At 41.6% G+C, this 14,115-nt stretch overlaps 1 protein-coding gene across 1 annotated transcript in view; it reads left to right on the forward strand.

Annotated features, from left to right (window-relative positions):
* Positions 1-13,469, forward strand: part of SPOCK1 (SPARC (osteonectin), cwcv and kazal like domains proteoglycan 1) — a gene marked incomplete at both ends in the record, with an annotated part of 284,542 nt that extends 271,073 nt beyond the window's left edge. Inside the window, 4 exons of the mRNA XM_080627170.1 lie at positions 5,678-5,899; positions 6,488-6,550; positions 12,174-12,311; positions 13,279-13,469. Of these exons, the coding sequence (XP_080483296.1) occupies positions 5,678-5,899; positions 6,488-6,550; positions 12,174-12,311; positions 13,279-13,469 (614 nt within the window). The remainder of the gene's footprint in view (positions 1-5,677; positions 5,900-6,487; positions 6,551-12,173; positions 12,312-13,278) is intronic.
* Positions 13,470-14,115: the final 646 nt, after the last annotated feature.

The following is a 14,115-nucleotide window of genomic DNA, read 5'->3' on the forward strand; positions in this document are numbered from 1 at the left end:
GCACAAGTTCTATCTAGGTGTGTGACTTCCCTTCACCTCTCTGCCCTGATTCTCTAGTACAAGCTGACTAAAGCCAGGGTCCACAAACACAGAATTTAAAGGGTTCAGCCAACTGCTCCCTTTTACAGCTTTTTTGACCCCACTGTCTGGTTTCCCTGTAGTGTGAGACTGGAGATGGTAAAGGTGCAGTAGAGCAGGCTCAGCACATCAGGATGGGCATTTGCTCTTGATCCATGCCTAGACAGCCACTCTTCTTTTGTGCTACTTCTAAGATTACCTCTTCCTAAAGAGACAGAATATACCACAGGCTATATTGCTTAAAACTGTAGTCAAACCTCATTAATGCCAAGTAATGGTATCTTAAAACTATGTGGTGAAAGAAGCTATGTTCTGTGTAAATGGATCTTTTTCATATGTCCCTTATTTATTTTCTATAGTATTTACGACAAAGTCAGTATCTATAAAACCATATGTCCTACTTATTTCTTAAATGGTACTTCAAAAAGGGATATTATTGTGCAGAGGAAGCCAAACCATAGTGCAAAAATTCAACTGGATGTACAGCTAAACACAGCTTCAAGGTGTGAATTCAGACCTAATGGCAGAAAACAGCAGAGATTTAAAACTTTGTCATTCAGGCCCAGAACCACATGAAATCTCATGTTATCATGTTGTCAAAAGAATGTGTTTTTCATGCAGATGACCTGTGAGGAACTCCTGAGGACCTTACCAAAGGCCAAAGACCAAATTCAGTTCCTAAAGGTGTTGGGTCTGGGCTTTTTTTGCTGAAGCAATTTCAGTGAGAAAAACATTCCTGGTAATTCCGCAGTGTTTGCTGTGATTCACAGAGGAACTGTTATCTCTTTTTAGTTTAGTTTGATTCCTGGCAGCTTTTATATGAAAGGCTGCCTTGATGCTCTTAAACACTTGATCTCAACAATGTTCATTTTTAGACTGTTGACTTAGTTTGGCACATTTTCTTATATGTCAGTTAAAAAGAATGAAACTTTGTGAGTGAAGATGGTTAAATCATTTTTGAATGCCACAAAACTTGGGCATGGTTTTCTTTTGAAGAGTGTGCAACAGTATGCATGAATTACTCTGCATGTACCAAATTCTGCAGCTCCAATTCTCTCTGGTAGCACTGAAAATACAGGGTAAGGACAGCAGTGTTTGGCTTCTTCTAACTTTAAACATTTCTAACAATGAAAGACATCTTAAACAGGGCTCAGAATTCAAAGTAAAGTTCACAAAGCCAAGCTGAAAAAAGGAATTTATGTGAATCCTGGCAAAAAGGACACACACAGCTCCGGAAATAAGCTCTGATGTACACACTGCCCTTTTTTATTGCTCTGCATGTGTTGCTCTTCTCACCAGGCTGAACACTTCATTAAACTGAACTTGGTTTGGTTATGCCTGTAGAGTCTTAAAAGGCATGCACATCCTCAAAATAACCCATTTTGGATATGCCCCTGTGGCAGTAAAAGGAACAGATGGTGGGATGCGATGACTATGATGCCTTGGACACATCAGCTGTCTAGAGAAGGTGTTCCAGCAGAGATTTCTTTATGCTACATTAAATTTTCAAGATGTTACTGTGAGCGTAAATAAGCTTTTTGAGTTTATTAAGTTCACCCCCAGGTGAATTGAAAAGTGCACTCTTTTCTTCTTTCTTACTCTCCTGAAAGGAAAAGGATGAGGACAAATCATTGTGCTTGAAATCTCAAACCTTCATTCAATGAGCTATCTCCCAGATCCCAGCAAAGCACCACAGGCCAGGACCTTTGTTTTCTGCAGCCTTTGTACAATTGAAATCTCCTCAGTAAATAATAGAAGCATCTCAGGGACATGCTTTGACATAAGGAAATGATAAAACTAATTAGGGAGTAAGATCAGATTCAAATTGCTCCTGACCCTGTTGATAATTCCTAACATTCCCGTATTTTATCTAGATAGTCTCTTTGGTTGGAGTGGGAGTTGTTTTTCTTTTACTAGAGATCCATGCAATATAAAGGATTTTTTCTGAGGAACATTTCTTCTCCTCCTTCTTTTATTTTAAGCGATGGGGGAAATTAGGTTAATTATTCCCCTGTTAATTTAGTTGTAATACACTTCAATAAAAGAAAGCTGGCTCATGTAAGTCAGCTCTTGAAGGGGGAAAATAATTTTATGTGCTGGAAGATGTGTTTATTTTTAATTAGGATTTCCACTTAAAGACTTTCTAATTTAATTCCATTTTAATTTAGAGGAGGTGGAGCATTTTATGTGTTAATCGCATATGAGGCTTTCACATGTAGGGCACCGGCTTGATTTCCTTCCAGATCTGCTGTGGATGAAAGTTGTTAGGATGCTGAACAGCTGTCAGGATGAGGAGCATGATGGTGTCAGTCCGGGTCCTTGTAAGCAGGTGTCCAAACAAGAGCAACCACCACCACAACTTAACATTAATTGGCATCTGTGTTGGCATCCTCTGCCAAGGAGCCAAGAGCAGGAGGGATGTGGAGCCTGCAGCACTCTCCTGCTTCTCCCCATAGGCACTGCAGCACTGAGCTGATGCACAGAAAGATGCAGAAAAGTTCTCACTGAGGTTATTCCAGGTCTGTTTTGGTAGAAGTCCAGACTATAGCACATAATTCATTACAATACAGTATGTGGTTTATTTCATCCAGCTTATTGCATCATGTTTATAGGCAAGTATATCAAAAGACTCTAGATAAGAGTTAATTCATTCAAAACTAATTGGCTTTGCTGAGCTGATGGGAGCACAATGACCTCCTGGTGAAGGTAAGTGAGATCCAAGAACCATTTTCTATCAGCTGCCCTGGTTACACAGTAAGTCAGAGCCTGCGTTGCACACTCGGCACACTTCGCTCTCATTGCTGTTGCCGGGTGCCAAGAGCATCCAGGATTGCTGGTCTTGCACTGCAGATGCAGTCTTGCTAAAGGTGATTTACAGGCAGTAGCTTTTACCAGGAGACAATATGAAGTCAAGATAGATACTACTATTCACCTTTAGCCACATATTAAGGGACAATTAAAGAATTAACCTTTTCACTGATACACCCATCTAGCTAAGAGCTTTCCATAACACCTACCACTGTAATATTTAAAGACTTCCAGACCACACTGTCTAATAATCCAGCACTGTTCAATAATTCAGCCTCTTAATAAACCTAATCTGGAACTTTGGTCACACCAGTGAAAGCTTCCTTGTTTATAAGAAATTACAATCAAAACCTCTTCAACTAATGTAGTTGAAAGGCAACTGCCTTTGTAAGTGACCTTTCATGATTGTATCTTGCATTCAAGCCCTGACGGCAGTATGTCACAGAGCAGCTCCATAGTCACATCAGTCACTATCTTGTGATCTGCTCAGGCAGATCAGTGCTGAGGCCATGCTGGTGGTGTATCCTGAATGCTTGTTGTGCACACAGATAAAGACTTCTCGGCAGGGAGGAAAACAGGACTCAGAAACAATCCACAGACACTGTCAGGGGCAAGTTCATGCGAGGATCTCCTCCTCCCTGCATTAATACTTGCCAGTTAGGAGGTGACCTTTAGAGACAGGCCTGAGCAACACATACTGTACTCAACCTGTACAACATACCTTGTGGTCATTCACCTTAGAAGCAGTAAATGCCACAACAGGGCATAAAGACCATCACCGGAGAGGGGATCTGGGCAGGAAAAGAGCAGCCAGTGGAACACAGCTGGTTTTCCCCTGGAAGCTGTTAAACTGGGATAGCTGAAGCATGTACTGATCCCAGCTCCACCATGCAATTGAATGATCCACGCCTGCCTGTTTGATTACTACTTATAACCTGCCCCGTGGTGGGGAATCAGACAGAGCATATATCAGCACAAGGCAGGACTGCGTGCCCTGCTCCTCGGTGCTTTCTAAAGGCAAAGTAAAGGATGAAATCTTTCACTCAACAAACGATTGCACAGTGACCAAATCCTGCTTGTGTTCTTCAGATGAATAAAATAATTGAAGTCAATAGTCCTAATTGCTTCAGCAAGGCAAGCAGGCTTCCTCCCTACATCTATTCACATAGCCTTTTTCTTTTTCACTGTGCTCAAACTCGATTAGATAACACTAGAGGAGATAAGAGCACAAAAATGTGATGAAATGTTCAGCATGAATTCTCTCTTTCCTGCCCCAGCTGCCTCTAGCCGCAAGGAAATGATGTTACCTTCTTCCTTTCTTAGAGCAACATGTATTATGAATGACATAAACCTTCCCATTAGTTAACCCTTCTGATTGTTCCTCCGTGTCACTGACAACCTTCAGCTGCATGCAAAAAGCACTGCTTCCAGCATAAAGCACTGCCCTCCTTTGGGTTAATACTTAAAATAGCAGGTAGGCTGCAGAGCTTGAGCAAACTGTCAGCATGATTCCAGCAGCATCTTATGTTTCACTTTAACAAAGCAACATCCTGAAATGGGACTTGACACATACAGCAAATAAGGCCAAGCTTGACCTCTTTCAATGAAAGATGCAGCAAAAGGAAAAAGCCCATCAGGCTTCTCCACGTGGCCCATAGCAGAATGAACAGTGCACAAGCAGCTGGAACAGCGTGAGTGCAGGGGGCCCAGGATGTGTAGTTCAGGTGCCTCTGTCCCTCTAAATCCCCAGGCAGTGTGTGCATGTTTCCAGGTCCTTGGTGAAACCATTATCCTTATTTATCAGCTCTGTATTACAAATATACTTTCTTGCATCATAGATAATTAGTCTGTGTTTGTACTAAGCATTTTAAAATACAGTGGCAGTATGGATTTATAATGTTTATGAAAGAAGGCAATGCCACTGGTTTTGTGGAGACTGCAGAATACTGGCACATGTACCTCATATACATTGTAGGTATCTATATGCATAACTTGGTCTTTCTTTGATAACTGCTGCTGGTGCCGTCTTTTAAGGATCTGGGCTATTAAAATGAATGATGATGATGGTTTCCAAAGCACTGGAAGAGCAGAATCCTGTAATGCTGTACAATTCTGGAGGCTGTAAGAAGGGATAGTGCTGGCATGGCATACAAGAGCATGGGCAGCTAAAGTGCTATTCTCCAGAGTGGTGCGAGCAAAAGAGATGCTTCACCCCTTCTCTTCCCCACATAGCTCACAACCCAGATCAAAGCATTTTGTTGTCCACCACACAAGGCAAGGCTTTGAAGAGTGAAAAGCTGAGATGAGAGGTGGAAGGTGAGAGCACAACAAGAAAGAATTTTGTCAGGGAACTAGAAACAGGTCTGGGAAGCAGGATTTAAACCACAATGAGCCTGTAGTCTAGTTTGAAACTATAGGGGATGAAGCCTTTTCTCATCACATTTCAGCTTCTTGGAACAAGGCCAACCCACTTGGAATGAGGACTGGAGAAAAGAAAGTGAGATTTTTTGAGTAGAAATAACTTTGAATTACAGGGATCAGTTGTGGAGCTCAGCCCTCCCACCCCGCAGCTCCTGAAATGTGTGTGAGCGGTGCTCGGGGCTGTGGCTGTGCTTGGGTTTTAAATTCTATACAATCAGTTCAGTCTCAGACTTTTGTTCTGCTTCGGGCAAGTCAGGTCAATGTTCAGAGTCCAGCCAAAAATGTATTATCAAGGCTTCAGCTTAGCAATGATTCTTGTGCAGTGAGCATGCTGGGGTTCAGCCGGGGATGTGTGCCTGTCTTCTTACAGGATTTGACACCAGCATACTACCAATCTGCAAGGATTCCTTAGGCTGGATGTTCAACAAACTTGACATGAACTATGACCTGCTGCTGGATCCCTCGGAGATCAGTGCCATTTATCTGGATAAGTACGAGCCATGTGTCAAGCCTCTCTTCAACTCCTGTGACTCCTTCAAAGATGGAAAGCTTTCGAACAACGAGTGGTGCTACTGCTTCCAGAAGCCAGGCGGTGAGTTGTGCGATTGACAGGACAAAGAGAAGTTGTTTGGGTTGCCCCGTGTTTCAGGTTGGATTGACCTGCTGATAGAGATAGTTTGGTAATTAGCAATCAGCTGCATTAAACAGCTCTCTTCTCCAGCACTGGTGTGAAAGGGCAGTGTGTAACAATGTTTAATGTCACAGATGAACGATATTAATATCCCTTGATCATTCAAACAAAGAAGTAGTAAGCACCAGTGCCCACAGTCTAGTAACAAGCCCTATTGCTGATAAAAAACTCAAGAACTTACTTTTTTCTCCAGACATCGTTAGCAAATCATAAATTAGGGAGCTGACATTATATTAGTTTGGAGGAAAAATGGGTTTCCTATTGAAAATGGCCCCAAACACTATTGTCAACTACAGTGTGTTGCCTTCTTTTTCTTTTTTAATTAGTGGAGCTAATGACATAAATTTGTTTTGCAGTGCAGTGCCAGCATATGGGCTGCTTTCGTTCCCAGGTGTACAGCAGTCTACATTCCCTGTCAGTAGTGAAGCCAGTCATTGCAGAGCCTGCCCCGTACCATCTGGAAATTGATTCTTATACATTATATTTTAGGTCTTCCTTGCCAGAATGAAATGAATAGAATTCAAAAGCTAAGTAGAGGGAAGAGTCTGTTGGGTAAGTTCGATTACTTCCTATTCATTTACTCAACTAATTAAAGCGTCTGTGATTATTGTAACTTTATATGCAGTAATGGTTTTTCAATTAGAGACTAATGTTTTGAGTCTGGAATATGCACCATGGAGTATAGGCCTGACACTATGAAATTAAACAAATAATGAGATAGCAACATACAGAACAGGTGTCAGCATGGCAATGGGTTCAGAACTAATTTACAGCTCTCCAGAAATGCAAACCTGATCTGCATAGAGCTTAACACTGCCTTCATCACCTCCGAGGTCAGAGTAAGTACAGAGACTGCTTGATACTCAAGCCTCTCATGTTGGAAGGGGGGGCTGAAGGTGCCACAGTGCACAGCCAATGGGTTCATGTTTTCTTCCAGCTCTGATGCAGTACACGCATTCCTTGGGGTTCAGTTTTGCCTACTCACCCTTAAAAATATTTCAGCATATCCCATGTATTTGAAAACAGGAATTTATATCATCTCATTTTAGGCAGCCCGGCAGGATGCTTCGTGCTGCAGGATGTGATAATGGCCTCCTTTCTCTCTATTGACTGTTGGGAGCCTGAATTGATTCATAACTTACACGGCTCTGATGGATATCTAAAATTAGGTTAAATCCCCACGCGGCATTTTCCCATTTAATTGCTTAAAAAATCAGGTTGCTGAAGTGAGTAAATTCAAGGTAGCTAACTCCATACTCTGAAATCACACAGTGTTACGTAGTCTAGCCTTTATGTGGTGGTATCTTATTGAAACTTCTGTCCTTGTGCATTTGTGTACCTAAATCACATGAGCCATACCAGTACAGATCAATGTTTTTGCTTCCAGAAAGCTCTGCATTTCACCCTTGAAGAGCCTGGCTTACCTCAAACCCAGGCTTCAACCCATCATTGAGGACTCATGTCAGGGTCTTACAGCATCACTTACTGCAGCCTGGAGCATTCATGTCAGCTGTGCTGCAGTGCTGCTCAGGTTGCAGTCTGCTTCTCTGGTTACTCTGATTTTAATCTGTCACTGGCCCTGCAAAGAGAGCTTCTGCAAAACTCGTCTTTGGCAAAACCTGCAGTACCTTATGAACAATCCCAACCTGGATTCATTGATTTAAACTAATAATAAACACTCCCAAAGGCTACAGGGCCTATGGTTTAATTCCATCATCCTTTCATAGCAAGTTCACATAAAGATTAAGATGTTTCAGACTTACAGCTCCTGCTGTTCATAGCTGTGGGAGAGAAGGGAGGATTGATTGCTTGGTTGTATGTGTGTTCCATTCAGTAAGTACTTTGCATTTGTGTTTGAGTGCATGGAAGTCGCGGTGTTCTCTGTCTCATGGGTGTCATGATTTTCAAAGCCACCTAAAATAAGAAGCCCAGTTCTTAACAGATAGCTTTGGCAAACCCATATTTATTTAATGCTTTTCTGTTATTTGCTATATGCAATAAATGTCATCTGGGCTGAAACATAAGTGGTTTGTTCCGGTGTGCGAGGAAGAATGATGGCTATATTGCAGGCAGTGGAACATTCAGGCAGTTGTAACACATGTCAGTGGTATCTGATCACAACAGCAGGAGTAAAATGACAAAGTAAAAGCAGTAAGAATGGTCCCTTACTACAAATAACTTCTTGTTAACTGTATTAAAAGGATGACGGATGAAGGTGGTAAAGCTCAACAAATCAAGAAGTGTCAGGCATAAGGTTGTTCCACAAGCTAGAAAATTATAATATAGAGAGGAACTCTTTGCTTCACCTACCTTGAAAGTCTGGCTGCATAGTGGCACTGCCTGTGAGATTTTAATCTGATCTCATCGCTATTTATGCAGCGGAAAACATTGTCTTTTGTCTTCAGTGACTGAAAAATCATACAAATGGAAACCAAAACATACACGTGACTCAAAACACGCTTGTAGCAACAAGAAAGATTGAAAAGAGAGATTAATATATCCAGAAAAACTAGCCTCTAATTCTTCTCTTTCCTGACATACAGAGCACAGCATTTACAGTCTGAGCAGTGCACAGGAAGAAGATTTCTGTTAACTTGTATCCATTGATAAAAATGACGACTTTGGATATTTTGTTCTCTCTATATTTTTCCAAACACAGGACAGTTGCACCAAAGTACTTCAAAGCCATTGCCATTAGATATGTTTAATGTGGAGGCTTTCAAATAGAGCCTAGCATCCCAGGGGACTGAATTAAAAAGTAAACAGCACTATTCATCTTTTCCTACCAGATTTATCAAGAGTACAATTAACTGCAGAGTGTACTTTTAGAGCATACAACTGTGCAGCCTGATAATGCTTCTCCCACATCACTAAGGTGATGAATTTCTGCTCCCGTCACTATTTTCTTCAGTATCAGCCCTGTGAATTCAGCTAATAGAATAGCTAATACAAGGAGCTGTGTGCTGGCTAGCACTTAATTCTGTCAGGCTTTTACCTGTGTGCCTCACTATCTTTAGCATGTAATTATTTTCCCCGTGTTCTGTGAGGAAGCAGAGTATTATACAGATAAGGAAATGATGCAGGAAAATAAGAGATGTAGGTCTGGACCAGAAAGAGGATGTAGATACAGCAGTGCTGTTCAAGGTTGCATGGAATGAAACACTCCATGAGGCAGAGAGATGGGAGAAGCAGGATTCACTATCCTGAGGCAATTCAGTGGGGAATGACTAACATTTTGCAGTGTTTAATAGTAAAACTGGTCCACCAGCCCAGCGGTCCTCTCCATGCTTGTGAGAAAGCACTACCTGGGCAAGAACCTCTGGAGAGGAAAACTTTTTCCTTCCAAAGCTTGCATATGTTCTGATACCAAACCAAATTATGGGGTGAAGTATTCCCACTAAATGGGCTGTCTGGATGCTGCGCTCCAGAATAGCAAAACTTGAACCCAGAGTTTATTTCTAATGAACACAGGGGCTGATTTGTGTAGGATTTACAGGACAGATCTTCACACTGTACAGCACTTGCTCCCAGTAACTCTCTATCCTCACCAGATTATCACCTGCACCTGACACATTGCAGAGGACATGCTGTAATCTTCTCTCTAATGACTGGCAAATACTGTGACATTAGTATGCATAGCTAAATACTGAAAGCTCCAGTGTTAAATACAAATTGGCACAAATTTCCTATGCAGAAGGAAAAAATGCCTTCTACTCTTCACTGTGACCCAAAGTGTGAATCCTTTCTACACACAGCTATGTTGGCAGGGAGCCTGGGCCATAATTTATTTTTAAATCTATGGCTTCTACAGCAGTGTGGAACATTTTAATACCGTACAAGAAACACATTGAAACTGTGCAAAAAAGGCCTGTTTCAAAGAAGGTGAAAGGTTGCATTGCCCAAGGAAAAGAGAAAGCATAAGACAGTTTTAGGTGCAGAGGCCATTCTCTGCTTGCCCTATAATGCCACTGAGGTTCCCCCTTTGATTCTTCCTTCGAGCAAGACGCGACAGGTAGCTCTAGTGGCCCAGGGACAGCCATGCTGGTTGTGTGCAGTTCTGGTGTCCTCAACATAAAAAGGACATGGAACTGCTGGAACAAGTCCAGAGGAGGCCACGAGGATGATCAGGGGACTGGAGCACCTCCCGTATGAAGACAGGCTGAGAAAGTTGGGGCTGTTCAGCCTGGAGAAGAGAAGGCTGCGTGGAGACCTCAGAGCAGCCTTCCAGTATCTGAAGGGGGCCTACAAGGATGCTGGAGACGGACTCTTCATCAGAGACTGTAGTGACAGGACAAGGGGTAACGGGTTAAAACTTAAACAGGGGAAGTTTAGATTGGATCTAAGGAAGAAATTCTTTACTGTGAGGGTGGTGAGGCACTGGAATGGGTTGCCCAGGGAGGTTGTGAATGCTCCATCCCTGGTGGTGTTCAAGGCCAGGTTGGACAGAGCCTTGGGTGGCATGGTTTAGTGTGAGGTGTCCCTGCCCATGGCAGGGGGGTTGGAACTGGATGATCTTAAGGTCCTTTCCAACCCGAACTATTCTATGATTCTATGATTCTATGAATATCAGCACCTAAGCACTTCTCCAGAGGTTGTGTATAGCGATAAACACCTGGAGAGCTTAACAGAGAGAGGACATGAGCATAAATATGAGAAGAAACCTTTCTCAATCAATATTGAGATAAAGGATTGAACAGTGAGCATTAACTTACAAAAACCTGCAAAGGCAAATACATATATGTGTTATTAGATCCATTTTTTTGTCAGTAGTGATAATGAGTCTTTGGTAGTCATCAGGATGCTTCCGTTTGTACATGAACATAACTATGGTACCTGTAAGCAAACCTGTTATAATGTCATGCCTTGAAGTTACTTGAAATACTCTCAATAATGGATATAAAGTGCTCTCCAAATCTGATCCAATACTCAAAGATTTCTGCAGATGTCCAAAGGTTTCTATTCTCATCTTCCAGGCCTACATTTAGTGGCACTCAAGCATTAGATGAGATCTGTATTGTGATGAGTTTGGAAATTCATGTATTCATTTTGTATAGATATGTGTGTGTGTATGAGATTGACTGACTTCCACTTTTATGGCTTTTATATAGGAAATTTCATGACATTTGGGCAGCACCTCCTCATTCATTTTTTTCTGTGAGAAATGTAGCAGAAATAGCCTCTTTGACACCTAAAGTGTCTGAAGAGATGCTATACACATGGAACTAGTTAAAAACTTACTGTTACACCAGTGAATCACTGTTATATTTGACAAAGGAGAAAAATACTTTCTCCAAAATCATTTGAGACAAGAAATTTGGGGGCAAGGGTGGGGTTCTACCATGTTTCAAATTGAAGCAATTGGCAAAGAAGGCAAAATGACTGTACTGACCTCCCCTGGGAATAAAGCTAACTCATCTCGACAGACAAGAGGGCTTTTCATATTGAAGTACATTTGCTGTATCTGCTAAAAATGGTGGGAACAATAAAACAGGTTTCTCCTGAGAGCTTCTCTATCTGCAGAAACCAGAATGAGCCACACTCTATGAGGCTGAACTATATTTGCTTTATTGTGAGGCAAATCTTGGGCTTCAAATCCAAACACTTACTGATTTCATATCCTGTTGTCCCTCTCTGTAAAGCATATGTATTACTTCTCCTTTTATACGTAAGAACTCTCAGTAAGTCAGAAGTTGTGCTTGAGATTAGTATGAATAGCAAGCAGATGGCAGATACCTTCCAGGGATAATTACAGTGTTGTGGAAAGACTTACATGATAAACACTGAAGGAGCACAAATGGAAGGGAAATGCAGAATTAATGAAGTCAGGGTAATAATCCATTAGAGAAGAAAAGTTTAAAACCAGGAGTTAAATCTGAAAGGGTCTCTTTGGGAGTATTAATCATTCAGGGGCAGACTGAACCCATCTCTAGTACCATGTGCCATCACCCTGCATGTCCTGTATATGCACAAACATTTATGTATTGTGCAGTGACCAGAGCAGCTGAAAACAATCATATATAATTTCTGCCCTCTTTTAGGCACCAGATAATCACATGTATTTTTCTTACCAACACTGTAAAGATCTTGTAAATAAGTGACAAGTTCATAATACTCTACGTACCTGCTTGCTCCTACAGAGGCTTGTATGACTGATTATACCTTATATTTTATTCAGGTGCTTTCATCCCACGGTGCAATGAAGAAGGTTATTACAAAGCCACTCAGTGCCATGGCAGCACAGGGCAGTGCTGGTGTGTTGATAAGTACGGGAATGAGATAGCTGGCTCAAGAAAGCAAGGGACAGTCAGTTGTGGTGAGTAATGATGTGCTTGCCTCAGACAACAAAGGAATTAACGCTGTTGTAAGCTGTGCCATTGCTGTACGATGGAGTACGATAACAAAAGTGGAAACATGACTACCAGTGTTCAAAGTACTCCTGTGTTTTCCTATTCAGACTACAAATGGGGCTGTATATACGTACTGGTCCTTTGGGCTGGGGGGTGCAGCAGGAGTTAACAGGGAACAACCACTGATACTTGTCCTGCCAGCCTGGAGAATGTAATAAAATGCTACAGTTAAGGCTAAGGAATTGCTAGGCATGGTTATTAAATATATTGTTCTGTGTACTGTGGAGTGCACATTTACTGGGGCTTGATGAATGTCTTTCCAGGCAAAGAAAGGCCTAAATGTGTACAGTTTTATAAATTAATAACCAAGCCCAATAAAATTGCTGTCAGGGCACTGTTATTTACACATGTGAAATCACCAATTAGCTCTTACACCTAGGCAAGCAAGAGCTCAGCTGCATTCCTTCAGTGCTTCAGCAATGGTTGTGGCTGCAGAAAGGAGAACCTACGAGGTCCGAGATGCCCAGAATCACACCACAGATGTTAGGCTCAAAAGTTACATTTGCAGAGCATGGTTTCTGCAGTCAAATAAAATCATTCTGTGGGATATTTTTAGCCTGGTGTATGGAGTTGCAATGGGATGAGAGTAATGACTTTCTGGCCTGCATGTATGGAAACTGAGCCTCTCCAGTCAAGTCTGTAAGAGGAGGGCAGTACATGGTTTTTTATGCAAGTATGTTTTAGAGTCAATGGATTTAAATTTATCCCAATTCTGGATGAAAATTTAAATTCAGAGGTTGTTTCATGAATAGTTAAACCAATGAAGTTTACAAGTAACGTTGCAAGTGATAGTGGCTTGGATGACAAGGGTAGTTATGAACAAGGGATGTGGTATCGTGTGAAGGAATTACCTTGCCTTCTCACCTGTTTCAGAAGAAGAACAAGAAACCTCAGGGGATTTTGGCAGTGGTGGATCTGTTGTATTGTTGGATGATTTGGAAGAGGAACCTGAAGCAGCAAAGAAAGACAAAGAAGGGAAAGTGAAGGTTCATGTAAGAGCAGCTAATGAAGACGATGAAGACGAAGACGACGATAAGGATGATGAAATTGGTTATATATGGTAGTGCCCTTCATAATGAGGACTCATGTTTTGCACAATATTGCAAGTCATATCATATCTGCAATTGTATCTGAGAGTACCTGGCACAAATATTCCCTCTCTACTGAGTTTAATTTTGTATAGTCTATTTAATTTAGGAGACAGCTTTTTTTCTTTCCCAGCAAGGACTGTTTGGAATACAGCTTTTGTTCACTTGGTTTGGGGCATTTTTGTTCTATCCACAGGGGCAATGAGTTTTGTTTCAAAAACATTTCATGTCTCAATCCTCACTTGCGCAGCTTATGAGATAGATCCTTGAAAAAAGAATTGCAGAAGGGGCTCAATGAACCTGTACAAAGCTTAGAAACCCTTCTCATGTTAAGGAATTTGTGTCACAAATTGTTACCTGGATCATATCAGAAACACTTGTTTTTCTTTTATGAAGACGGAAACGTAGGTGCCTCGTTTTCTAGTCCATGTTTGTTACATTCCAGTAAAGAGGAAGTCTCTTTGGATAGTGACTTCTGGCAGCCCAGCACCAGGGATTTAATCCAGAAAGAAACTTACTGGTGGGATTTTTCTCTTCTTTACATTCTCTTAGAATGAGTCCAACAGGCAAAGCACCCACCAGAGCACAGAGCAGCTCACTAACACGTTATTTGGTTAAGGAA

The sequence above is a fragment of the Psittacula echo genome (genome assembly GCF_963264785.1).
Source record: "Psittacula echo genome assembly, chromosome: 11".
Lineage (NCBI taxonomy): Eukaryota > Metazoa > Chordata > Aves > Psittaciformes > Psittacidae > Psittacula > Psittacula echo.